This window comes from Amblyomma mixtum, chromosome 9 (genome assembly GCF_055824585.1).
Source record: "Amblyomma mixtum isolate Tamu chromosome 9, ASM5582458v1, whole genome shotgun sequence".
Classification (NCBI taxonomy): domain Eukaryota; kingdom Metazoa; phylum Arthropoda; class Arachnida; order Ixodida; family Ixodidae; genus Amblyomma; species Amblyomma mixtum.
This window is the reverse complement of record NC_143020.1, coordinates 63,858,223-63,885,269: the sequence shown is the minus strand read 5'-3', so window position 1 is coordinate 63,885,269 and position 27,047 is coordinate 63,858,223. Positions and strand designations below refer to the sequence as shown.

General features: G+C 45.5%; 1 protein-coding gene and 1 long non-coding RNA gene across 5 annotated transcripts in view; both read left to right on the top strand.

Moving 5' to 3' along the window:
• Positions 1-27,047, top strand: part of LOC149329366 (uncharacterized) — an 81,875-nt gene that overhangs the window by 18,276 nt on the left and 36,552 nt on the right. For 2 of the 4 annotated variants that reach the window (XM_089560210.1, XM_089560209.1), the window contains one exon: positions 8-25,643. The exons of the other annotated variants lie outside the window; for them this stretch is intronic. In XM_089560210.1, the coding sequence (XP_089416336.1) occupies positions 8-564 (557 nt within the window). In that variant the 3' untranslated portion in view covers positions 565-25,643. Of the gene's footprint in view, positions 1-7; positions 25,644-27,047 lie in introns of those variants that run through there. 4 annotated transcript variants of the gene reach the window in all.
• On the top strand, positions 2,257-25,643 carry LOC149329367 (uncharacterized). Its single transcript, XR_016285562.1, has 2 exons — positions 2,257-2,373; positions 6,514-25,643. It is a non-coding gene; the product is annotated as an uncharacterized LOC149329367 (long non-coding RNA).

Sequence of the window (27,047 nt, the reverse complement as noted above, 5' to 3'; positions counted from 1 at the left end):
AACACAGGTTCAGTCATGACGCAGAGTGACCATGGCACACCTGCTGTGGAAGATTCAACCAGTGAAAGCCACCCGGAGGACCACTGCATGGAATCTACTCCTTCTGGCATGGGTAACCACCGGGGTGTTCCCACAGGAAATAAGGTTCACAAATGCACCCACTGCAGCAAGGGATTCAAAAGAAGGTACCAGCTAGTGGTGCATCTCCGAGTCCATACAGGCGACCGCCCATACAATTGTAATGACTGTGGAAAGAGCTTTGCACAAAAGCACCATCTGGAGGTACACCAGCGCACTCATACAGGCGAGCGTCCTTACCATTGTGACCACTGTGGTAGCAGCTTTGCACTGAGGAATAGCCTGGTGAGACACATCCGTACCCACACGGGTGAAAAGCCGTTTCAGTGCCAACTGTGCCCCATGGCCTTTGCAATACGTTCAGATCTTGCAAGGCATATTAGATCCCATAAGGGCGAAAAGCCCTTCCAATGTGACTTGTGTGAAAAGACATTCAGTGAGAGGCAATGTTTGAACCGCCACAAGAAGGCTATTCACAAAAAATAGTGGTCCGTGATGCCCTTAGTCTATACGTTTTGCTAGCTACCATTTTGTATCTAGCTAACGAGATTCTAGATGTGTACCCTATGAAAAGCGTTGGTAGGTAGCCTGCATCATTAACTACGTTTGTAAATTTTGTTCACTTTGAGGGAGTTTTCAGAAAACAACATTTGCTGTTCCCTTAGATTGCACTTTCACGCCCGGTATTTCCTGAACACGGAGACTGAGCCTGCTATGCTCGTAAACTTGCATGAATGGAAATCAAATCGCTGTCATACCTGTATGGCATCGCTTGTTATAGGAGAGTGACTTTCAAAAACTTGATATCCAATGTTTATCGCTGCTGGCAGTTGTCATCGTGCCTCAGTAAAGAAATTTTGTAAAGTAAAAGTGTAAAAAACAATTATTTTTAATCGTAAAGCCTGAGTGAGCTAATTTTTATGACTATAAATATAAGTTCAATCATTTATATCACTGAAACTCTAAATGTTTGCATCATAATAGAGGAAAACTGGTTCTTGTGTAAATCTGTGTGTGTTTATTCCAGCAGTGTTAGTGGCAAGAATGAATGAGGACAAGCAGGTGTCCAGCCTCAAAGTGATGTGTCTTGCATTAGTTTGGTGGTTTGAAGAGTTCTCTGTTGTTTGGAATGAAAGACTAACAAAAGAGTTCACTAACATCTGCTTTACCATTACTCGGAGCGCTGTCGGCGCGGAATACCAATGGTGTATTTGTGGATCATTGAGTCTGCATCATTTTTAATCTTTTTTGGTTGACAGAATACCAGCTTCGTGTGACCATTTCACATTGTGCTAGCTTCTTTGTTGTGTTAGTATTACTTCAAAAAGCCTTCTTTATTTATATAAGGTGTTCTTGATAACGAGCTGCATGGATCGCGGCTGCTGGAACAAAAATACTCTGATTAGTGCCAACAAAAAGCAGTGTAATCTTGTAGTGTATTGTGATGTTTGTAATTTGGGTCGATTGTGTGAAATTGCTTTGTGCACTATTATTTTATTGCAGTTCCCATTAAAAAATCTTGAATACATTCTGGCTGTTTGTAAAGCTCGCTTGCTTGACATATTTTGCATTGAAATTCAATAGTAGTGCAGTTCTTCAAAAAGCTGCTGTTCGCTTCTTTTTAGTGATATACTTCGAGCATCCTTAGACATCATTGTGCCTTGTATCCAGGAAAGAATTGCTATCAGTTACAGATGACAGCACTAACTGACAGCACTAACTTATAGATGACAGCTCTAAAGGATATTATAAACACAAGTAGTGTTTTTTCAGTAGTTTCTCGAAGTTTTTGTGGCCTACTACACAAGGGTCATACTGCGAAAGAAGCCAAACATAGCAGTGGATGGTATTGAGTGGAGTCAGCAGATGAGATTAGGAAGGTTTTTGGGATGAGGTGGCTCGAACTGTGTGGCAAAACACAGGATGCATTTCAGGTGAGCGGGAGAGACTTTTGTTGTGCTGTAAATGTAGTTCGGTTCACAAAATTGAAGAGAAAATGTTTGTCAGCAATTATACTAGTCACCTTGTTTCCATGAAGCCACACTAAAGCCGCCATTGCAGCAGAGTGGCTCTAAACACTGCCGTTTTGTTCGCAGACCTATGACCTTATGCACTCCAGAATAGGAGCAAACCATCCAGTGCGCTTTATTTATTCTCTTACCTTCTCTTCCAAGCGCAAAGTACAAAGAAGAGCCTCATAACAGCCCCTACTAGACACTTCAAACTGGCTGGAGGAAATGGACAGTGGAAGGACCTGTCTGCCTCCGCTTGGGCTCCAGGAACCACTGGGCACTGGTTTGTCAGTCTACGCACATCCCCCTTACGCATGGCTAAATCTACGACCCTCCTGATGACGAAGGCTCCACTTGAAAAAAAAATATTGGTTGTGGTGCATCACTGTATGCAACAGTGAATGGGAAAAGCAGAATGTTGAGAAATAGGGGTATGAATGCAGCCTATGATGTGAGCTTATTCTAGTGTTTCAGCCTCATAGTTATATGCAGCTGTCAGCTGGGGCCTGAAGAACGCTCGTAAAAGAACAGTGGAAGAAAAGAAGGAACCCAAGACGCTTCCCACTATCAAGCCAGCGATACGTGTTGTTTCAGGAGGAGCATCCATCCTGCGAATGTTGCTTTCAACACTTTAGTGGCATCAAATGGAAAGAAGACTGATAGGGGAGGTATGGGAAACTCCCAGTTCATCTTCAAAAGATATGAGAAGGACTGGATGCTTCAGCAGAAAAATTTTGTGCTTTGAAACGACGAAGGGTTGAATGCATCAGAAAGAATGCATACATAAAATTAAAAATATTTCATCATCATCAGCCTGACTACCACCACTTCCGGACAAAGGCCTCTCCCATGTCTCTCCAATTAACCCTGTCCTTTGCCAGCTGCGGCCACGCTATCCCCACAAATGTCTTAATCTCATCTGCCCACCTAACTTTCTGCCACCCCCTGCTGTGCTCTCCTTCTGTTGGAGTCCATTCCGATGCAAATCCAATGCAGTCCGAGTCCAGTCCAAAGGCATGATAATGAATGGTCCGTTAAGGACCATCGGTTAACATGCCTTTTGAATTACCTGCCCTGGCCAGGCCTATTTCTTCCTTTTGGTTTCGACTAGGAAGAACGGGCAGCAATGCAGTAGAAATAGAGCGTCAGTCTTGCATGCAAGAGGACCGAGGGTCGAATCCTGCTGTCGCGCAATTCTCCACCGGGTTTAAAAAATAAACTCATTGTGTTGGTGGAATTGCATAACCAGGCATTGACTTCGGTGGCTAGAACCGAGAATGCACACCCTCACTAGACAGAATTTGGCCACCCTGGTGTAGTACCTGTCCACAGCCTCCTATAAAGGTTAACCTATTACAAGAAAATTTACGAAAAGAAAAATACAAGGAATACCCAGCATTTTATGCTGATGGTTTAAAATTGGCACGTTACGTTACTAGCTCAACAGTACAAAACAATTGGGGAAAAAAACAGTACGGCTATCTCTCTGTGTGCATCCGTCTTCACTGCAGTGTTATGCTGTCTCTGTGGCTATAGAAAAAATAATTAATGATAACATCGAGAACAGCATCATTTCCACTGATTTTCTAAACATGGTCGCCTCACTTCACCATAGACATGCAGTTACACCACTATTAGGAGACATCATACACAACACATGGGCACGAAAAAACTTTGCTGTGTTCCGAGCGACATCAGAATCGGTGGCAATGAGAAAGTAGATCAATGACCTGCACATGCTTGGCACAAAGAAATCAAGAGTGAACATTTCCTGCATCATCATCAGCCACCATATTCCCGCAAATTTCTTAATCTCATCCGCCCACCTAATTTTCTGCCACCCCCTGCTACGCTTGCCTTCTCTTGGAATCCACTCCGTTACCCTTAAGGACCAGCAGTTATCTTGCCTTCGCATTACATGCCCTGGCCAAGCCCACTTCTTCCTCTTGATTTCAACTAGGTACCCTATAAGTTTTCAACCACCGTCGCTGAAATCATGAGCCTATGTAACCTATGTGTGGCCGAAACTAGAGTATGCATGTGCTATTTGGGACCCTAATCAAAATATTGTTTCGAATACACTAGAAGCAATAGAAAACCGTGCCACTGGGTTCATCTCTGCTTATTTGTATCATGAAAGTGCCGCCAAACTAAAATGCAAGGCTCATATCGGAAATTTAACTAACCGATGTCAAATCGCAAGGCTGTCTACATCACAAATTCTCTTATCATATTCCACACGAGTCTGTTATGATCCCTGCCTACTGCACCTCCTGCTGCACGAACCATGAAAAGACCTCCTATCCTCCGCTTGCCGTCACATCGGCACATCTGTCTTCTTTTTTTGTGAGCACTGCGAAAGACGAATGACTTTCCCGGCCACGTCGTGCTCCATATACTGACCCCGCACTATTCAAGTCATCAAGGGAAGCAATGTTATGCTCTGGAACCCACTCCGTCATGTGATACCAGTCAAAGGGCCTTTTGAGATAGTAAGACATAAATAAAAAAATATATATAAATGAAATATTGAAGTATAAGATACACCTAGTCAAACCTACATAGCAGAATGCAAGTCATGGTTACTCGATAGACAATTCACAAAAGAAATATATGTATATGTTTCGAGAGCATGAAGTACTTGACTGCTTAAAAGAGTATATAGTGAAGTATACACTTCGCTAAAGGAAACATATTTGACTTGACGTTTCAATCGGAAGACCGATGTTTTTCAAGTGATTTGTCTTCGCCGGTGTTTCCCCTTTTATAGGGATGGGACACAACAGGTACGTGAGCGAGAAACGGATAGAGAGTAAAAAACTATGTAGAGTAGTAATATACAAGTAAAAATAAAGAAATAAGCATGAGTAGGAAAGAGGGAGCCGGACCCACACGAAAAGTGGAGAATGCACAGAATATGTGAGGTGTAGGAGAATACAATATCCAGATGTGGCCTGTGTTTTTTAAGCACGGCATGCTTGCTTATTAATGCGAAAGCATTACAAGGCTTTATTGACGCCGGAAATGTCCGCAAAATGTGTCGCCGGTTGTTGGTCTCTAGCTGTGACGTCATCGGTCACATATGACGTCATATAATTAGAATGAAAAGAAAATTGAATGAAAAGAAAGTTGGGGTCTAATCGTACCAGGCCGCCCGCGTATTAGATGACGCGGCAGGATAACGAAAAATTTAGAGCGCGAGCTGATTCACAATCGCTGCCACGTGCACATAGCTGAGAGGAAGAATGATAGAGACGCGCGGCGCAAAACCGCGCTCGCCTAAGCGAGGACGCTGGATTGAACAACAGAGGAGGTGGTTGCAGCTGCTGCGACTGAAGGAAAGATGAAAAGGAAATTGCACGGACCTGCTTACTGGCTCGAGCTGAACCACAACCGCTGCCACGTGCGGATAGAGGAGTGAAAGAACAGACGCACGTCGCAACCACGGCGTCCGCCAAAGTAACGACGCTGGCTGCAACAGATACCCCCCTGGAGTGTTCCTGAAAACATTCAAAATTTTGAGCAACCGTTCGTCATACAGCGTTCTGTGCGGTGTCGTAGCATTTCTCCTTAGCTTACATGTTTTATTCAAGTTAGAGGCTGACTTCGACAGGGGTTCGGACCAATGGCATATGCGGTTGAGATGCCCACGGAGATGTCGCGATGCGAAGTTGGAGGCTCTGTATCTTGCGACAGGGGTTAGGACCGATGACGCACCTTCAGCTGCATGCTCTAATGCGCGGTTGAGGTGTCTACCAAGATGCCTAGATTTGAGAGCTACTGCGACCTTTCATTTCTTCAAAAAACATGCTTTCGCATTCCTCCACGGAAGCAGCTGACAAGCGTTGCGCGTGGCGGCATCGAGCTGGTCGCGTTCTAGTGCTGCGCATTCAGCGCGTCGGCGGAGTGTTGTTTCAATACAGTGGATAAATATCTACGCATATGATTTCTATTCGGGCAGTAAGCAGTTGCGAAGAGTAAACGATCGCACGTAAAAGCTAAGCCGGATTGATTGATTGATTGATTGTAAAACATTTTATTCGCCGGAAAGAGCTTGGTAAGAGGCCGCGTTAAGTGGTCGAGAGTACGCAGCCCTCGACGACTTTGTCAGCCCACTCCACCGCCAAACCTTGCGTTCTGGGGTTAGAGCTAGCCAGCACGGTCTCCCACCGCTCGATATAAGATTCGGATATAAAATTCAAACGTTGCGCTCTATCAAGTGCGGTATCGAAACCAAAAGTGTCAAAATTCGGTTTTGCTTTCGGTATGCCAGGAAGGTCAACTGACAGCCAGTTTTCAATCAACTATACCTTGCACAGAGCTGAAACTATGCTGCGTGATTAGTACTTAATTAAGGCTGTCTACGTTGTCCTCGTTATCTGTTTTTTTTTATTACTTAAACGTGCCCCCGCCAACCATGCAGGGAAAATGTACAATGCCGCAAGCGGCATCACGGGCGGCATCAACGATCACCATCACGACGGTCGGCATCATCATCGTTCGTCGCAGCATCGATCCATTTGTAGCTAAGTACAATCTATGTTTTGTTTTGTTTTGTTTGGGTTGATTATGGACTAGAAAGCGGCGGCAGATTTCAACAGGTGGCAGGACTAGGGAAGCAGTATAGGAAGTAGGTATCAGGGAGTTGAAGTTAGCGTTGGGCCCATGTAGGGTTAGCGTGAACCATGTGCTAGGCCTTTATGTAAAAAGTTTTTCGACCTTTTCTGCCTTTTTTTCTTTTTTGTGTGTGTAATCTGGTCTTGGATGTGCAGGTTACTGTTCTGACTGATGTAGCTTCTTTTTTTAGTGTGTTTTGATCTGTGGCATGTAGACAGCATACATTGGCGGGGCAGGGCCCTTCGTTCAGGGCTAACATGGGGCATATGGGGCGTCCGGCAAAAAAAGCCAAGGAGGAAGGAGAAGACGTCGTCCAATGCGAGTCATGCAAAAGATGGTGCTACATGGACGAAACGCGGTTCGAAAGTGTGACGGAGGCGGAGGGGACAAGCTTTGTGTGCAACTTGTGTGGAACAGTCGCGAAGTTGCAAAAACAACTGGCGAGCGAATTGGCCTGGAATTAAGGGAGGAAAGGGAGAGGCATGGAGGAAGGAAAAAAAGAGGAGAGGCCCTTTCCACACAGCACCCTGGGAGAAAAGTGTGGAGGAAATCACGTGGTTCACGGCGTTGTAGTTGCTGTTTACAAACCGGGCGATAGCAGACGGCCGCGGCGTAGCATTTGAGGTGCGGCGTAGGCGTGCTTTCCTCAACTGCTCGAGTTTGTTTTTGATCGTGCTCACAGGCTGACGTTGGCGCCGTTCACTCATATCACAGGTGGAATTAGCTGCAAAACTCTCGTTGTTGCGTGCATTGATTTCAACGTGCTCGGCGACCACGATCGCACGGGCATTTCGTCTACTGCGTCACTGCTCGGAGCCGTCGGGAGACCGCCGCTGCATTCGCGCTTCGGCGCATTGTGCGGACGTTTCGCGTCCTGTACGTGCAGTGTGTGTGTGCCCTCCCGTTTACATCGGCAGTGAAACCTCGATCGTTGCTACCTATGCGTGTTCTTGCAACGCTCCAGCGATTGTCACTGACGTCGGTATAACTGTCATTTTCGTTTTTCGACGATTGCGCTTGTTTGAGCGGCGGGGGCCATGACATGGGCGGAGAGCGATATTGTAAAGGAAGCAGCTGCGCTCGCTTTGCTCTTAGTATACAGAAACTTTGTTACATGCCCGTTTGAATTAAGCGTTGAAGCGTCTAGCGAGCTATTTGCCTCTGGGACGTGCCGGGCTCAAATGTATTCGTTCATATTGTAGCGTGCAACGCGAAATCGAAAACCGGAGTACGAAAAACTGCGGCGGTCCCTCAGTGGTCCGAGCGCGCGAGCGAGAGACTTCTTTCTCTTCTAGTGCATGCACTACTTCTGTCTCTTCGAATGCATGTATCAATATCGTGGCCAATTCTGTGCTTTTGGTCACGCGCTATGGCTATAGACCGGTTTCCTGTAGCAGGTTTGCAATTGCTTTTCTAGCTGATGTCATGGTCAAGAAGTGCGAAAAAGGCGAAGCTCTAACTGAATTTGGAGGCCTTTTCTCACATGTGTTTATTGTGCCCATGTCCTGTGATAGTGTTATTTGTCGTAAAAAGTATGTGGTGAAATGAGGATCCGCATGTGCGCTGAATTTCATTGATGCTTGTGGTGGTTATTGTGTTCAGGAAAGTAAAAACAGCGCTAAATTTTACACAAACCACACAGAAAGACGGACAGCGCCCGTCCTGTCCATCTTTCTGTGTGGTTTGTGTAAAATTTATGCTGTTTTTACTTTCCTGAACATAATGTCACACCAACTAGCCCAGCAAAAGGGCCTGTGGTTATGTTGAAGAAAAATAATTTGATGCATTCATTACGTACAACAGATCGACTTTCATGGCCTGTATTGTTGATCACAAGTAAAGTGTGCTACTATGCAGTGACATTACAAGCTAGTATTTCACCAAGTAGAGAAAAGTGGAGCGTACAGTTGAGCGTATTGACCTTCACCTCTCCCGGTGAAGGCAAATTTCTAGCGCTGAGCTAAACAAGCAAGCATACTAGTTTCGTCGAATGCAGCCTTCAGATTCCCGGGGACAGGCGTTGCCAGGGGGGGAGGAGGGTCTTATGGCGTTTGTGACCAGGGCCAAGCAGTTGGAGACGGCACGAATACGACGCAGTACGAAGCAGTAACTGGAAGTAGCCGCCTGTCTGACACGGGTATTTCCGCTTTATTAACTTTTCCGCTGACGAACACCAGCATAGGGCACCCTAAACCGGCAAGCAGCCAAGCGCCACTCGCGCGGGGGCCTGTGCCCATGCGGTAGCACGCTCCTTCGTTGCCTTTGAAACACGCGCGCAATCGGCGCGGCGGCGAAATGTAAACAGAAGCCCGCCAGAGTAAGATGGCGCCGAGCTTGTTTCCGGCTGCACAAAATGTCACGTGACGGCCTCTCCTCCTTTTTTCCTTCCTCCATGGGGAGAGGCGTGCGGACTCCGAGACCAGGGTTGCCAGGTTTGGCTACTTTGCGCCAAATTGGCTACTTTTGAGAGGTCTTGGCGACAAAAATTTGAGCTTGGCTACTTGGCTACTTTTTGGCTACTTTTGAAGTGCTATTTATGAACAACATTATCCTGTTGTACCTGCCTTGTTGTCGATAAATGGGGAACAATTTAGCGGGGTTAGGACAAATGCGAATTAGTTGTGCAGGCACTTCGGTTTTCACTTCGGTTTCGGTTCGAGGCTCGGTTTTACACGTCAAGCAGGCTTCAGACAAAGATCGGTGACTTAATCAGACTTGAGCTCCGTCTTAAGGGCATGACGAGATATCATTAATGGGCTAATGTCCAGATATGTGGAATTGGTCATTCTCTACATTTACTGATCGCTGAGAGTCCTACCACTCCTGGCGCCGTGGTGCAGTGGTTAAGCAATACGCTACTGCCCTGCGATGGCAGGTGCTGCCATTGGTGGGGCTTGTGCCCAGGTTGCTCTTCCCAAGCAACCAGTCTCAACCAACCAGTAATTTAACTTCCACAAGCCATGGTGGGGAGAGTACTCATAATCTGGTAGGCAGTGCTTCACTCCTAGAGTTCCACGTACGCCTTCACGTAGGACTCACAAGGGCTTCACGTAGGGCTTCACTTTGTTTACCCATCACGAAATCGCGACATGTCCCCTCTAATGCTCATGCATAAATAACTATGACTGCGTCAAAAGAACACAAAGTATTTGCTCTGCCGAAGAGAAAATGATTTATTCTGGTCACTTTTCAAGTCACGTCATAAATACCTCTCATGCTTCCAAGTTATTTACAAGCATTGTTGCCCCATAGGTTGCCCACTGTCTTTAAACTAAATTTCCTGCCTCTGGTGACGTTTTCTTGGTGTCTTGGCGCCAATTCTGGCTACTTTTTAGACCGTGGCCGTAGATTGGCTACTTTTTGGCTACTTTTATCATTTTCTTGGCTATTTTTTGAGATTAAGACCTGGCAACCCTGTCCGAGACTAGAGTCGAGAGGGTATGGAGCAGCAGGGTAGAGTCCCTCGAGCGAGAATTGAGCGAGAAAAGAGCGCAATTGGAAAGGCAGGTTGAGGAGCTGAGAACGAGAGAGGCAGAAAGATTGGAGGGAGAGCGAGAATTGAGCGAGGAAAGAGAGAAAAGAGCGCAATTGGAAAGGCAGGTTGAGGAGCTGAGAACGAGAGAGGCAGAAAGATTGGAGGGAGAGCGAGAATTGAGCGAGGAAAGAGAGAAAAGAGCCCAATTGGCAAGGCAGGCTGAGGAGCTGAGAACGAGAGAGTCAGAAAGGTTGGAGGCAGAGCAGAGGAAGGCAGGACGGCCAGCCGGCATAACAGACTGGGGGGCAGCCGCGTGAGTGTGGAGCACGCCGAAGAGAGGCGAGCAGCCGGAGAAGGCAGAGAACAGAAGTACTGTGGAAGGGTCCCAGGCTCCAAGACCAGATAAACAAAAAGAGCAAGGTGTAGACCGAGAAAAGCCAGGCAGTGGTAGGAAGGTTTGGGTAGTGGGTAGCTCAAACATACACAGGGTAAAGCGAGCACTACTTAAAACAGTCAATTACAGTGAGCAGGTGCAGGTTGAGAGCATTTCGGGTGGGTGCTTTAGAGAGGTGGCAGAGCGGGCCAAAGCTAAACTGTGGGAGAACATGGAAGGTGAGAACCTCGTGGTTCTCTACGCAGGGGTCAACGACGTATTACAGGAGAAAGGGAAGTACCTGGGACGACAGATACAGGCAGGGGTAAAGAAACTTAGGGCGACCTCCGAGGCAGTGCACATTGTTCTGTGCACAGTCCCGGAGATCAGGGGACTGGGCCCGTACATTGCAGACCAGGTTATGAGGGCCAACGCAGCAATCAGAGAGCTGGGAAAGACCCTCAGGTGCGACGTGATGGATGTAAACCGGGTGATTTATGGAGACGGGAACTTTCTCCCATTCTGCCTGGATGGCATCCATTACGCCGAACCAGCGGGATGGCAGGTTGGGAAGAGGATAGGCCATAGGGCACTTGCTTTTTTACAGGCACGCAGGAAACCCCTGCAGACCACGGAGTAGGCAGCAAATTCGTGAAAGGAGGGGGGGGGGGGCAGGACAAGGGCACGGCGAACGAAAAGGAAGCAACCTCTCAGTGTTGGGTTCATTAACATGCAAGGGGGAAGAAGTCGAAATAAATGGGATGAAATCGAAGAACAACTAAACTCTGAAAACATTGGGGTATATGGGGTTACGGAAACTCACCTGAGAGACATGGAAGAACCGCCACACATTGCAGGTTACACTTGGATAGGGTGTAACAGAAAAGAGAAAGACTGTAAAGGTGGAGGCCTAGGGGCATTAGTAAATGGGCAAGATTGGGAAAGAGTAAGAGAAAACTGCAGAGAGCATCTATGGCTCCAGGGCATAGTGGGGAGTCTAAGAACAATAATAGGGTTAGTATACCTTAAAACAGGGAGTGAGTCGAGTGAGGAGAATAAAGGGCATTTCGAATGTATGTCTAAAGACATCAGGGACTTAGGCTTGCATCAGGAAATAATCATCTTGGGAGATATGAACGCTCACTTGGAATACTTTGACGGAGCTACAGATACAACGGGGAAGATGTTAGGAGAATTCTGCGATGCCCATGATCTAGTAATGGTGAATACGGAAATAAAATGCGACGGGAAAGTAACATGGGTAAGAAATAATTCGCACTCAACTATTGACTACTGCCTAATGTCGCACAAACTGTATGACAGGTTAGGGGACATGAAAATTGATGAAGAAGGTATGAAAAGCCTGGGAAGCGACCACAGAAGAATCAAAATTACATTTGGTAGCGCAATACCAGCGGTAGGAACTCAAGGGAGGGAAAGCAAACATAACCTCACTGATGCACAACTGCAGGAAGTGTCTGGACACATTGAAGACATAGTGTCCAGGCAACCGGATAGGGAGTGGACATATGATGCCCTCGTGGGGGTTTTCCAAGGGGAGTTAGAGAAGGCCCAAAGAAAAAAGGGAAGACACACGCCAAAAAGCTGGTGGGACAGGGAAGTGAAGGCAGCCATAGCGAGACGACAGAAGGCATCCAGGGAACACAGAGTTGCAAAGAAAAGGGGGGCCCCACCAGACGAAATGGATGCAAAATAGAATGAATACCTTGAGAGAAAATGGGAGGCAGCGTCATTGGTCCAAGCCAAAATAGGAAAGGCAGGAGTCCAGTGGATGATGGAGGTAAATAAGAAAGATAGGAATGCTGCAAAGAGGTTTTGGGAGCACATAAGGCTACAAGGGAAGAGAACAGAGGGCATCCAACACACTCTGACCACACAGGATGGAAAGAAGGGTAGGGGGAGAGGAAGCACAGGAACTTATCAGACAAACAATCGAAGCAGCATTTGCAGAGCCTGTGGCGGACGGACTAGGGGAGAGCAGGGACAGCAATTTGGCAGGGGAGGAAGAGCCTAGGGAGAGAACAGCAGGGGACTGGGACAGAATAGAAGGCAAGGTTCCCATCGGAACAGCGACAGGACCAGACGGCATACCTATGAGATTAATTACCATACTAGGCAAAAAAAGCAAACTGAAATTACGACAGATCATTGAAAAAGTAGTAGAGGGAGGAGACGTTCCAAAAGACTGGAAAGTGAGCAGGATGAGACTAATATACAAAGGCAAAGGATTCAGGGACAACATTAAATCCTACCGACCAATTACGGTCACATCAGTTATTTACAGGCTAGCAATGCAGATGGTGAAAATGAGAATGGAAGTATGGGCAGAGCGTGAGGAGATCTTGGGAGAGTTGCAGAACGGTTTCCGAAGGGACAGACGGTTGGAGGACAATCTATTTGTCATAATGCAGTGTATAGAGCTAGCTGAGGCAAGTCGGAGGCCTCTATGGATGGCATTTTTAGACATTAAGAGGGCATATGACAATGTGAATCAGGAAAAACTTTGGGACCAATTGAAGGGATATGGCGCTGATAGAAATCTGGTTGAATATCTACAACGTGTATATTCAGACAATGAGGTCGTAGTAACCTGGGAGGGAGAAACTACAAAACCAGCTAAAATTAAGAGAGGGCTAAGGCAGGGCTGCCCACTATCACCTCTACTTTTCATGGTATATGTGAGCCAAATGGAAAAGAGGTTGGAATAGAGTGGGGTAGGAGTTGACGTGAGTTATATGCAGGATGGTCAGAAAGTAAACCAAGTGCTGGCTGGACTAATATATGCGAATGATATTGTTCTACTAGCAGACAAGCGAGATAGGCTGCAGAAACTAGCTAAAATCTGTGGTGAGGAGGGCAACAAGCTAGGACTCCAGTTCAGTAGAGAGAAGTCGGGGATAATGGTCTATAATGATGAGAAGGGAGACCCACTAGAAATACAAGACACTATGATAGACCATGTGAGAACTTATAAGTATCTAGGTGTATGGCTAAGTGAAGGGAAAAAATATCTGGAAGAGCATGAGAGGATTCTGAAGAATAAAGGAAAAAGGAATTCAGACATTATGAAGCATAGAGCACTATGGAACTATAATAGGTATGAGGTGGTTAGAGGAGTATGGAAGGGAATCATGGTACCGGGCCTCACATTTGGAAATGCAGTCCTGTGCATGAAATCAGAAGTACAGTCAGGGCTAGAGGTCAGACAAAGAATTGTAGGAAGGCTAGCCTTGGGAGCCCATGGGAACACTCCGAATGAGGGAGTCCAGGGAGATATGGGTTGGGCGTCGTTCGAGGTTCGGGAGACCATCAGCAAACTAAAAAGATGATCAGAGACTAACTCAAATGGAGGAAACAAGGTGGGCAAAAAAGGTGTACAAGTATCTGTACATGAAAAGTATTAATACAAAATGGACAAATAGAACCCGAAAGCTAAGAATGAAGTATTTACGGGTGAGGGATGGGACGCAACAAAATACTAACGTGAAAGCGGAGGTAAAGGAGACGGAAAGAAAGATGTGGAAAGAAAGAATGCAGGAAAAATCGGCGCTAGGCATATATAGGACACGAAAACAGGACATCAAAAAAGAGCGATTATTCGATAATTCGCGGGGCAGTTCACTGCTTTTTGAGGCTAGGACAGGGACTCTGAGAACAAAAACGTATAGGTCCAAATTTGAAGAAGTGGATATTTTGTGCTCTGCTTGTAAAACGGAAACGGAGACCATAGAGCACTTGGTTCTGAGGTGCGCAGAACTCCGCCCAGCCCTCCCAGAGGGGCCAGCAACGTCCATAGAGATAGCGCTGGGATTTACTGGGGAGGACGGGTGAGTGGATGGGAAAAGCGTGACATTGACGAAGGGGCGGCTGGAGGATTGGTGGCCGAAATCAAGGGAGGGGTGAATATTGAGGGGTAAGGGATAGACAGATTAGACATTGTAAGAGCGAAAGGGAAAGAAAGGGAAAATAAAAATAAATCAACAATGGGGGAAGTATAGGCTAGGTGGCGAAAGCTACCGCCCGGTACAAAGGGTAAAGCCATTATCATCCATCCATCCATCCATCTTTAAAAAGAGGTTGTTCACGGCGAATTTCCTGTGCGTGCATAAGCTGCATAGCACAGTGACAAATGTGCGCGTAGTGAAAGTGATTGCGATCGGAGCAAGCGCTTCTTTGTCAAGGCAGAGAAATGCGCACGTGTGAAGGCTCACTACGCGCAGTTTTTTTTTTTTCCGAATGCTGAAATGAACGCGGCGTTGTACAGCTAGCCGCATTGGTTGCAGTGGTTGCAGTGATCTCTACCGAAGCGAGCGTTGTTAAACGACGACGTTTCTGCTGCTGTGTGTCCATCACCGATTTTGATCGCGCTTCGTGTAGGCACTGTGCTTGAAAACTGCCGTGTGTGCGACGTGATACGATCTTGGGTACACGGCCGTCGGAGTGTTTTCTTCCCCGACTACAGCAGTGGCGCCATGCTTCTGCGACTTGGTGCTCCATGCAGTGCATTTTGTGGTGACGGATACTCGGGTTGCGTCGTGTGAAAACATCGGTGTGTAGTGCAACAGCCTCTTCCGGAGCGCCGTCTTTTTTTTTTCCTGCCCCCTATGCGGACCTATGTCTGCAAAAATGTTTGTGTGAAGAGTTGGTGACAACGCAAAACTCTCTGCATCATGGTGGGCTGAGCCAGAGGAGTAGTTTTCTGTTTAGGTTGTGGCAACATGGTGTACGTGGTGTACTGGTGTAATGGTGTTTAAAAAGTGCTAACTTAGCATTTTGGGCTCTGTAAGGTAATAGAGATTATAATGTATGCAAGTGGCCCAGATATTTTATTTTTAAGCAGCATAATTAATTTTGTACAAGAGCAATCTCTGTGCCAGGATGTGAGTCGCCAAGCACTGACAATGATTTTGACACGAGAAAAAGAAGAGCTTTGGCAACCAACAAGTGTGTGAGCAGGAGGGGTCGGTGTGCCAGGCAATTCATGGGTTCAGACAAAACTCTGTGCACACAATGCGACAAGCGGTATGATGGCAATTCCAGTGCTTAACAAAGATATATGATTTCAGGCAGTGTTTGACTTATCTATTCATATTCTAAAAATTTTTAACAGACCTCGCACTGTGCATAATTGTGCGACAAAAATACATGCGACAATGGGCTCTGTGCATTTTCACTCTGTTCACTGTCTCGTCACGAAATCACGATTAGGTGGCGCTCTGCAATAAGATCCTTTGGAGGTACGCTAATTCGTTGCTATTGTAGGTCCTAACGTTCTCCTTCAGCAGTTGTAATGGATATCGGCGCATTCGTAGTGGAGCAAAGGAGGTGATACCACAGGGTGCGAGCTCCCTCCCCAGGTGAAGATTTCGAACTGGCAATCTGCTGCTTCGTGCTGCTAACATGTCTCCGTTTCCGCAGCTGGACGGCAGTAACCACATACGTCTTGTTAACTATGGATTCGAGTTTCTCGCATACAGCACAAATGTCTGAGGAATAAATCGTTCTGTCCTTTAACATCTTGTCACGATGTACTGACGGAGGCCGAACAGCATATATTTGTAAACATAGCGCACACGGTACCACCGTCATGCGAGAACGGTTGTGACACATAGCCGAAGTTGTCCGAGCGAGAAATTGGTGCTCCTCAAGGAGAGAAACAACCTACTTAACCAAATTCTTCAACTTCCACAACGCTCTCAAACTGTGCAGCCAACAAAATTCTCGAAGCAAAGCCTAGGGTTGACCGTCGCAGGCAGTCTACCAGCGGATCGCAACGGCGTACTGTTTGTGGGGTTCCCTGTGCTTGATGGCACTCGGAACATGTTGCATCCCATTGCAGTGAAGTCTCTGCAGGTCGAGGCAGCGCAAGACTGACTTTTTCGAGCAATGTGAACGATAGTATTAAGGAAAGAAAGACCGAAACCGCACGTCTGCATGCAATGCCCACACAAACGAAACCACAGGAATGACCCGAACGACAATCCACGTCATGCAGCTTTTGATGTAGTTTGGGCACCTTGGAGAAAGGAAAAAACCACGGGAAAAAACATGGAGGCAGGGAAGAGGGAACGGAAAAAACTCTCCTTCCTCCATGTTGGGCACCAATCAACTATACCTTGTGCACAGATCAGACTTTTTTGCGTCATTAATACTTAATTGAAGTTGTCTACATGGTTCAATTATGTTTTTTTTTCTTGTATATAAACTTGCCCACTCCAACTTTGCCTACTCCAAGGATGGCGCAAGCTTCATCGCGGGTGGCATCAACAGTCGCACGCTTTTCCTGTGTTGCCGGTTGTGCCTAGTAACTCAGTCTGTTGCTTTACATATTCGTTTTTGTGTGTTGTCAGTCTGTGAGAAGAAGCAGCTTTGGAGAAGGAAATCTATGTGCCTACAGAGCAAGGATAACTTCGTGCGACCCCGTGAACGTCACTTTTGCAGCGTGTGCATGTGAAGACATGGTCCGTCTTCGTGTGCGCGTGCCCTAATGTTGCCGCGTAGTCACGAAAGATTCGGGCTTATTAATGCCTTCACCAGTAACATGAAAGCCACAGAAGTGTATAAAAACAATATAGAGAAATATGCTTCAGTGAAATCTGCCGGAGTGATTCCTTTAAACCTGCTACTTCAACGCTTGCATCTGCGGGGAAGTAGACACAATAGGCTGCAAAGCTTTAATTGGCGTTAATTTATGAAAATTCATATGGGGTGTGTTTTATCGTTTTTTGTGTGTGTTTGCTGTGCCTTTTTCGTTTGTTTTTGGTTTTGTAGGCATTGGTCCTAGGTGCACCAGTAGCCAGGGGAAGAAGATGCCAGCAGAACTGCTGCCAGTCTATGCCGACCTATAGCTTGATGCTCCTGTCCTGTAAAATAGGCAGTGATGTAAATCGCAGGAGGAGGGGACAGGGGGTTCCTGACCCCCCTTTTGCTGAGTATGGGGGACACCGCTTGCGAATATCCCCCATTCGTCCTGGGCCTACTCGGTCCGCATCGGATGATACGAGCAGTACATACAGCACGGGAAAGCAGTGGCGGCGACAAGGCTTCTTCCCTTCCACAGAATAGCTGAGCTTAATGAGATATTCAAGAATCAGTGCTGAAATGTTGCTAAAATTCGCTGAGACGTCACTGACGGTGAACGGAGACCGAAGAGAACAACTTAAATTCATAGAGGGCATTGGGAGTGACGAAGGCAGTTTTTTCCTGTTCATGTTCATCAACCTCTGTCTGCCAGTACCCGCTCTTTAAATCAGTGGAGGAAAAATATTTGGTGTGGCAAAGTCAATCAATTACAGTCTGCCAGCAATCAAAGGACATGCCATCACTGTGTGTGATTGCTTTTACTTTTACTTCAAGCCTCTGCTTTTCTGGCATTGAGTCAGCCTGTGATTGAAATAGATGTTGAACTGTAGCCGCATCTGTGTTTGGTGTTCACCACCACGCAAACCCTCGAAGGTTTCTTAGCGGTTTTTCTCTTCTTCGGACTTGGAGAATTTTTTAACAGTGCGCAAGACAGGCGCTAATAGATACCCCTTGGTAGCATACGTAAGACTACTACATATCAGCTGGCCATTTTTATTCAAAACATGGAAATAAGTATAACACTGAGCAACGTCTGCCGCCAACACTTTCAGTCTCTTAAAACTGCTTGTCTGATTAGAAAAATGGGAATGTTCCTTCCAACATCTCGGGCCCACGCCCCCTATGAGTAAAAAATAAAGGAGCATGGAGGCTGTTATTATGGAGTGAGAAAGCGATGCTGGTTAAATGTTGATGAAATAGCATAACTGCTGTATTGTATTGGGATGCTTAAATGGCACAAAGCAGGCTTTAGATTCGAGGAAAGCTACAAAACATAACATTATACTCTGTGCTAGAGGTCTGCACGAACCAGTGTCACAGACGAGTGCCTACTGAAGCTGGACACAACCGGAAAAATCGGGCTATTAAAAGATCGCTGCGTGCCATCCTTTTTTTTGGCTCGTGAAAAAACACTTCTGAGAGAAAAATTTCTAAAAACAACAGATTTAGCACAAGCATAACCTGTTCCTATCATAAGAGCACTGGGATGCTTAGCGTCCTAACGCACTCTGAGCGCATTGTTATGGACCTAGCTTTACTTACACTGCACGGAGATTTCATACAGCAGTAAGAAATATAAAATCATAATGCTTTCAAATAAGGAGAGAGCCCCTTCAAGCAGCGCTCGTACTTTATAAAAGTACGAACACTCTCCACTTCCCGAGAGAGGGATTAGGAACCCCAGGGACCACATCCGTATTGGTTATGAATGCACCTTCTTGGTCTGACACTCTTTGGGTTAGATTTCTACCGTGATATCGTTAATTCGATTTTCCAAGTTTCGTAGGCCACATTTTTAAGGTTAATGCAGATAAGTGCTATTTCACCTTAATGCCAAAATTAGATAGCTTATGTACGTGTCTCGAATGATATATTGATTGCAAGTCATCGTGGTGATATGAACTCTCAACAGCATGGAGAGACTCGGACAAAGCGACCGGCTCATTACTGGACCCGCCTAAAGCTAGCAGTGGGATTGGGACAAAATGCCGTCTTCCTAGCATCCACGGAGTCCCCCTCTTCGGTCGTCCGCTGATCTAGGACTGCTTTATGTGTATTCAATAACAAAGCATATAAACAACGCTGTTGTGGCCTTGGAGACTTCTGCTTACTCTATTGCGTGTTGTTTCGAATTGTAGGCATGAGGAGCATTATTAGGAGGACGTAGAGTACATGCTTGAGGAAGAACCTTTGAATGCAACCTACTTCTACAGACATATGCAGAACCTTGCCAAGAGAACTATCCAGACCAACTGTGCTAAAAATATCGCAAGCGGCATTGCACTTTAGCTGGTAGAGAATATCAGTTTCCAAAATTTACCCGCCGTGGTGGCTCAGTGGTTACAGCGTTCGGCTGCTGACCCAAAAGACATGGGTTTGATCCCGGCTGCGGCAGCCGAATTTCGATGGAGGCAAAATTCTACAGGCCCGTGTTCTGCGCGATGTCAGTGCACGTTACAGAACCCTAGGTGGTCGGCGTCCCTCATAGCCTTAGTTGCTTTGAGATGTAAACCCCCATAAACCAACTAGCCAGTTTCATAAATTTGTGTTCCCAGTTTACAGCAGGTTGCCCTTGCACTTCTTTATCCCTGTCCATATCCTTTCACATTTTGTGCCTGCAGGAGGAAGAACATGACAGAATATTTAGTCAGACGTGGATTTTGTGCATTTTCGTTTCTTTGTGCATTGCCATTTGCTTAAAAGCGCAGAGACCCCGCTGCTTGTGGCATTTGTGTTTGTTTTATTGTGACGCTCATTTGTTCTCCGTTGCTTTGCAGGCCGTTACTGATAAGCCAATGTGTTCAAGGTTCCAGAGGAAGAAACCTTCAATACCACACCTGACCACCTTGCATGACTCCATTGCTTGAGGCTCATAACCTGGAAAATTGCATGTGAAATGATCTCAGTGCATTGTGTCTGTGTACAAAGTGAGCTGGAAGTTTCTTTTAATGATTTTGCTTGAATTACAGAGTTTTAAATAATAAGGAAAATGGGGACTGCCCTGAAAACAAGTTTTTTTAGTGAATTCGTTTCGAAAATAGTATAATTCTTTCCACAGGAATGGCATTAGGCTTGAGATGGAGACTGAAGGAGGGGCTAACGGGAACATAAATAGGCACCAAGTTCTTTTCTTCTTCTTAGCTCAAGAGTCGTGTAGCAGAAATAACTGGCGTGAAATGGTTGAACAGTTTAAATTAAGCTCTCAATGGGATTCCCATTACAGTAGTGGTACTAACAGAACTCCTGACCAGATACATCAATCAAGTGAAGCCTGCAACGTGTGTACTTTTGTGGTGGGCAATTAGTAGTACTCATAGAATCACATCATTTCATCACTGAGAGGCTGAATGGCCGTGGGGCATTCCAGAATACCATGGGTCGAATTGGCGCATGTTTTAGGGCAGTTATAACATTCAGGAGATGTTGCATAGTTTTGTAAGAAAGTCTGTGCAAGTGTCAGTAGGACATTGCGTGTCACTTTGTCAAGGGTGACATGCAATAGGGTGAATCAGACCCCATCCTGTTATCCAGAGATCAAAGCAAGATCACGTCTGAGGTGATGGTCATTGTGAAAAACTACACGTGTGACATCGCATGAAAGCACAAAATGAAGTTATGCTGGTACTTGTGTGATTGTTCTGTTATGTGGATGAATTGACTTTTTCATTATATTCAGTATTCTTTCATTTTTCCATCAAAGCAGAAGCATCTAGGATTAAAATTGTATGCATTGGAACTTTTAGCCTTTCATGCCTCTGTGTCTACCACATCAATCTTTATCCTGATTCTTGTGATGTATGGCCTCGAATCTGCAAATGCTTGCTTACATCATTCAGTGTGACTTCGGCACTTCTTCCTTTGTCTCCTGGCTTACGCCGTGTGAAGGCTCTAACAATGCCAAGCGTTGTGCTGTATCGTGTGGTGAATTTTATATTCTATTGTACTTGCTGATGTTTACTGGTTTTTGGGCGTCCTTTTGTCTTTGCTGAAGAGTACACTTTGTTTCCTTGTCGTTGGTCACAAGTGACTGACCTCATTTCGTCTATGCACATGGCATTAGTGCCTCTGTCCAAACTATATCCATTGCTGTGTTCATTTAGTCTGTATTCTGGCATCTTCCATTTTGTTTTGAGGCGTTTTTGAAAGTAGGTTACATTTGGCTGTATGGAGTGTGCTGTGACAATGTTTATTTTAGTTTTCTAACAATACTGCATGTGTATCTGCACATCTGGAATTCATAGCGTATGGATTTCATTTCATGATGGCAGTAGAGGCTTTTATTTGTCTTTAAGGTGAAAAGTGTTTAATTATAATGCGAGGCCATCTAAAAAAATTGGCCTATGCTTTCTTTAAGCTGCGTGCTCTGGTGATGCTGTACACTGTTGTTCAAAGCCGCACCAGTTTTACCGGATTTACTGATCCCCAGTGTTCGTTTTTTAGCGTTGCCCGACTGGTTCCCTTGCATCACAAAATGTCCGTAAAACAAGTATAGTGCTGCTATGATTTTTCCTCAGAATATTGCAGCAACTGATGACAAGTCAAACTTTAATTCGCTCTTTCTCGCCGCATTCACTCTCCCTGCAACGGGGGCCTAGTCATTGGAGCGTGCATCTCGCATATACAATGTGCTGGGTTGGATTCCCTGTGCCACTGGGTACCCACCAGTGGTACAATACGCAAGCTTTCCCCCTAGCTTCTGCTGAATGGAATGCCTGGAGATGGGTATCAGACTTCCCCTAGTGTTGACGAAAGTGCCTTGTGCCACGGTGCTGTCTGACCAAACCTGCCCTTGCATAATAATAATTCATCATTGTTGTCATCAGTTGTCACTCTTGTTGCTGTTCAATGAGCTCACCTCATCACCATGTTCCCAGGGATGGACTTCTTCCGTGCCATCCATGGTAGTTAGAAAAGTTAGAAAAGCCCCTGCCTAGCCTTTATAGAGGCTCAAGCATGTGTCGCTCTCCTCAGCTTAGGCGCGGCCAGACCACCGGAGGCGGGCTCAGAAGGCTCGGTTAGTGACTTTAGGCTCAGTTCAACGCGTCCAAGCAAGCAAGCAGGCATCAAAGCCACTGATATGCGGCATCTGGTTTAATCATAGCTAAGCGATTAAAATGAAAGTGTTCGGCAGAGGTCTGTCTGATTTGGGATGCAAATTTGAGAGAAATGAACGCCAACCAAGTTTTTGCATACAAACACGATGTTTCACAACCTTGCTCGGTTTCTTCATCAAGTTGTGGCAGCGGGCGAGTAGCAGCTAGCCTGGCTTTTAACCGCACATATAGTTAACCACCAGGTCACTGAACCTACACTGCAGCTGTATGAAGGGTTAACGTTTCGGAGGAAGCGATTAATATTTCCCGGCATCTGCTGAACGCGCGACGACTGAAACAGCAGCCTTGTCCGCATATTTGGCTTGGTTTCCAGCGCACATTTATTGCGTCACTATCCTGTGGTCACATGCCTCGCAGTGCTAGGCCACTGCGCTTCGCTCATTTTGACATCATCTTTGTGCTGCTTCATCGTTGCTTTGAAATACTTTGTTGTTGCCCCAACCTACATTGTTGGGCACTGAGAACAGGATTATTTTTACAGAACGCCTTGGGCCTTTTCTTTTGTATGATGCTCTTTCGGGCGAGCCTGGAGGCGTCCAGTGGTGGTAATTGGCTTGAGTATTGTTCGCACCCCTTCCTTTCCGAGGATACAAGCCAAGGCTGTGCTGGCACCTTTTACGCAGGGACTGCATACGCGTCTTTCATGCTGGCGTATGCTTGTGCTAGGCGTAGAATTTTTTACTGGATCTTTTTTGGTTTCAGGTGACACTTGGAATGAACAAACTGTAGTATCCTTTTTTTTTGGAGTTGAGTGAAAAAAATATTCTCCATATTCGCTTTTACAACACCACGGAAAGCTGCGATCTGCACTCAACGCAGCGCCGAATCCATATCGGTAGCTTCTCCGGTCCTCAATTTGTCATCACGGCCCCTTTAACCAATCACAGGCGGCGGCGCACTGCACGGTGTGCCCCGCGGCACAGGCCGCATATTTCTGCTAAGAAATGCAATTTGTTTTTGCCTTTTTCTTGAGCGTCAGTATAGTAGTCATCTGTATGCAGGAAATTTTGCTTTAGAACTCGCTTCTTTTCAGACTCGTCTTTATGAATATACACAACCTGAAAAGGCTGTTTTATGAGTGTGTATTCCATATTCACCGCATCATGCAGATAATGCTATGTGAACTTTTGCACTCTTAATCTTTTGTCTTAATGGATACAATCTGGCTTTCACATGCAGGTTTGAGCTCCGGGGAGCACAAAAATGGTGTACTTTCATGGCAGAACTCATCAGGTTAGAATCTGCAGTTTTTCTCCATATGTTCTTTCTTGAAGGTGGTCTTTCAAAGAGGTGTTTGTAGGATACGGAAGCTTTAGTTTACTGAACTGTGGTGAAGGATGGTGTTATGTGCCTTCGATATTCTGGAAAGTTGTTTTCTCTGATATGTGAACTATACTCACTGAACTATGACCGATGTGAGTTCTATTCATTGCTGCAAGAAATTGTACAAGAGACCAAGGCCTCGTATGGCTTTTAGCCTTTAGCCTTTTCCTCCTATTAGACACTATCAAAGGAGCGATTAAAACCAAAAAAGATGGCATTGGGCTAAGCATAGCTGACTGCCGCTTGTTTTCATATGCAGCCCGCCTGTGACTGTAAAGACATCTGGTTTCAGGCCTGAGTTCTCTGTTGCAGATCTGTTGAATAAAACTTTGGATAGACATCTACAGCTTTTGATGAGCGTGTCCTATGCATTCAACTTTTCTTCCTAATTCCTAGTGAGCTGTGGATTGTTGGTTCATGCATTTTATTTGAAGTACTGTGCCTGTGCAACACAGGTTCAGTCGTCACACAGAGCGACCATGGCGCACCTCCTGTGCAAGATTCAACCAGTGAAAGGCACCCTGTGGGCCACTGCATGAAATCTGCTCCTTCTGGCATGGGTAGCCACCGGGGTAATCCCACAGAAAATAAGGTTCACAAATGTACCCACTGCAGCAAGTTATTCAAAAGAAGGCACCATCTAGTGGTACATCTCAGAGTACACTCTGGCGACCGCCCATACAATTGTAATGACTGTGGAAAGAGCTTTGCACAAAAGCACCATCTGGAGGCTCACCAGCGCACTCACACAGGCGAGCGTCCTTACCGTTGTGACAGCTGTGGTAGCAGCTTTGCACAGAGGAGTCACCTGGTGGGACACATCCGTACCCACACGGGTGAAAAGCCGTTTCAGTGTCAGCTGTGCCCCATGGCTTTCGCGGCACGTTCAGATCTTGCAAGGCATATTAGATCCCATAAGGGCGAAAAGCCCTTCCAATGTGACTTGTGCGAAAAGACATTCAGTGTGAGGAGCAATTTGAGCTACCACAAGAAGGCTATTCACAAAAAATAGTAGTGTTCCGTGATGCCCTTAGTCTATACGTTTTGCTAGCTACCATTTTGTATCAAGCAAACGAGATTCTAGATGTGTACCCTATGAAAAGCGTTGGTAGCTAGCCTGCATCATTAACTATGTTTGTAAATTTTGTTCACTTTGTGGGAGTTTTCAGAAAACAACATTTGCTGCTCTCTTAACTACACTTTCATGCTCGGTATTTACTGAACACAGAAGCCTGCTATGCTCGTAAACTTGCATGAATGGAAATAAAATCGCTCTCATACCTGTATGGCATCGCTTGTTATAGGAGAGTGACTTTCAAAACCTTGATATCCAATGTTTATCGCTGCTGGCAGTTGTCATCGTGCCTCAGTAAAGAAATTTTGTAAAGTAACAGTGTAAAAAACAATTATTTTTAATCCTTAAGCCTGAGTGAGCTAATGTTTATTGCTATAAATATAAGTTCAATCATTTATATCACTGAAACTCTAAATGTTTGCATCATAATAGAGGAAAACTTGTTCTTCTGTAAATCTTTGTGTGTTTATTCCAGCTGTGTTAGTGGCAGGAATGAGTGAGGACAAGCGGGTGTCCAGCCTCAGAATGATGTGTCTTGCGTAAGTTTGGTGGTTTGAAGAGTTCTCTGTGGTTTGCAACGAGGACTAACAAGAGTTCACTAACATCTGCTTTACCATTACTCAGAGCGCTGGCAGCGCGGAATACAAATGGTGTATTTGTGGATCATTGTGTCTGCATCATTTTTAATCTTTTTTGGTCGACAGAATACCAGCTTCTTCTGACCATTTCACATTGTGCTAGCTTCTTTGTTGTGTTAGTATTACTTCAAAAAGCCTTCTTTATTTATATAAGGTGTTCTTGATAACGAGCTGCATGAGTCATGGCTGCTGGAACAAAAATACTGTGATTAGTGCCTACAAAAAGCATTGTAATTTTGTAGTGTATTTTGATGTTTGTAATTTGGGTCGATTGTGTGAAATTGCTTTGTGCACTATTATTTTATTGCAGTTCCCATTAAAAGATCTTGAATGCATTCTGGCTGTTTGTAAAGCTCGCTTGCTTGACATATTTTGCATTAAAACTCAATATTAGTGCAGTTCTGCAAAAAGCTGCTGTTCGCTTCTTATTAGTGTTATACTTCGAGCATCCTTAGACATCATTGTGCCTTGCATCCAGGAAAGAATTGCTATCAGTTACAGATGACAGCACTTAGTGACAGCACTAACTTATAGATGACAGCTGTAAAGGATATTATAAACACAAGTAGTGTTTTTTCAGTAGTTTCTCCAAGTTTTTGTGTCCTACTACACAAGGGTCATACTGCGAAAGAAGCCAAACATAGCAGTGGATGGTAATGAGTGGAGTCAGCAGTTGAGATTAGGAAGGTTTTTTGGATGAGGTGGCTCGAACTGTGTGGCAAAACACAGGATGCATTTCAGGTGAGTGGGAGAGACTTTTGCTGTGCTGTAAATGTTGTTCGGTTCACAAAATTGAAGAGAAAATGTTTGTCAGTAATTGTACCAGTCGCCTTATTTCCTTGAAGCCACACTAGAGCCGCCATTGCAGCAGAGTGGGCTCTAAACACTGCCGTTTTGTTCGCAGACCTATGACCTTATGCACTCCAGAATAGGAGCAAACCATCCAGTGCGCTTTATTTATTCTCTTACCTTCTCTTCCAAGCGCAAAGTACAAAGAAGAACCTCGTAACAGCCCCTATTGGACAGTTCAAACTGGCTGGAGTAAATGGACAATGAAAGGGCCTGTCTGCCTCCGCTTGGGCTCCAGGAACCACTGAGCACTTGTTTGTCAGTATACGCACATCCCCCTTAAGCAAAGCTAAACCTACAAGCCTCCTGATGATGAAGGCTCCACTTCGAAAAAAAAAGTGGTTGTGGTGCATCACTGTATGCAACAGTGAATGGGAAAAGCAGAATGTTGAGAAATAGGGGTATGAATGCAACCTATGATGTGAGCTTATTCTAGTGTTTCAGCCCCATAGTTATATGCAGCTGGCAGCTTGGGCCTGAAGAACGATCATAAAAGAACAGTGGAAGAAAAGAAGGAACCCAAGACGCTCCCCGCTATCAAGCCAGCGATACGTGTTGTCTCAGGAGGAGCATTCATTCTGCGAATGTTGCTTTCAAAACTTTAGTGGCATCAAATAGAGAGAAAAGACTGATAGGGGAGCTATGGTTAACTCCCAGTTCATCTTCAAAAGATGTGGGAAAGACTGGATGCTGCAACAGAAAAAATTTGTGCTTTCAAACCATGAAGGGTTGAATGCATTAGAGGGAATGCATACATAAAATTAAAACTATTTCTTCATCATCATCATCATCAGCCTGACTACACCCACTGCAGGGCAAAGGCCTCTCCCATGTCTCCAATTAACCCTCTCCTTTGCCATCTGCGGCCACGCTATCCCCGCAAATTTCTT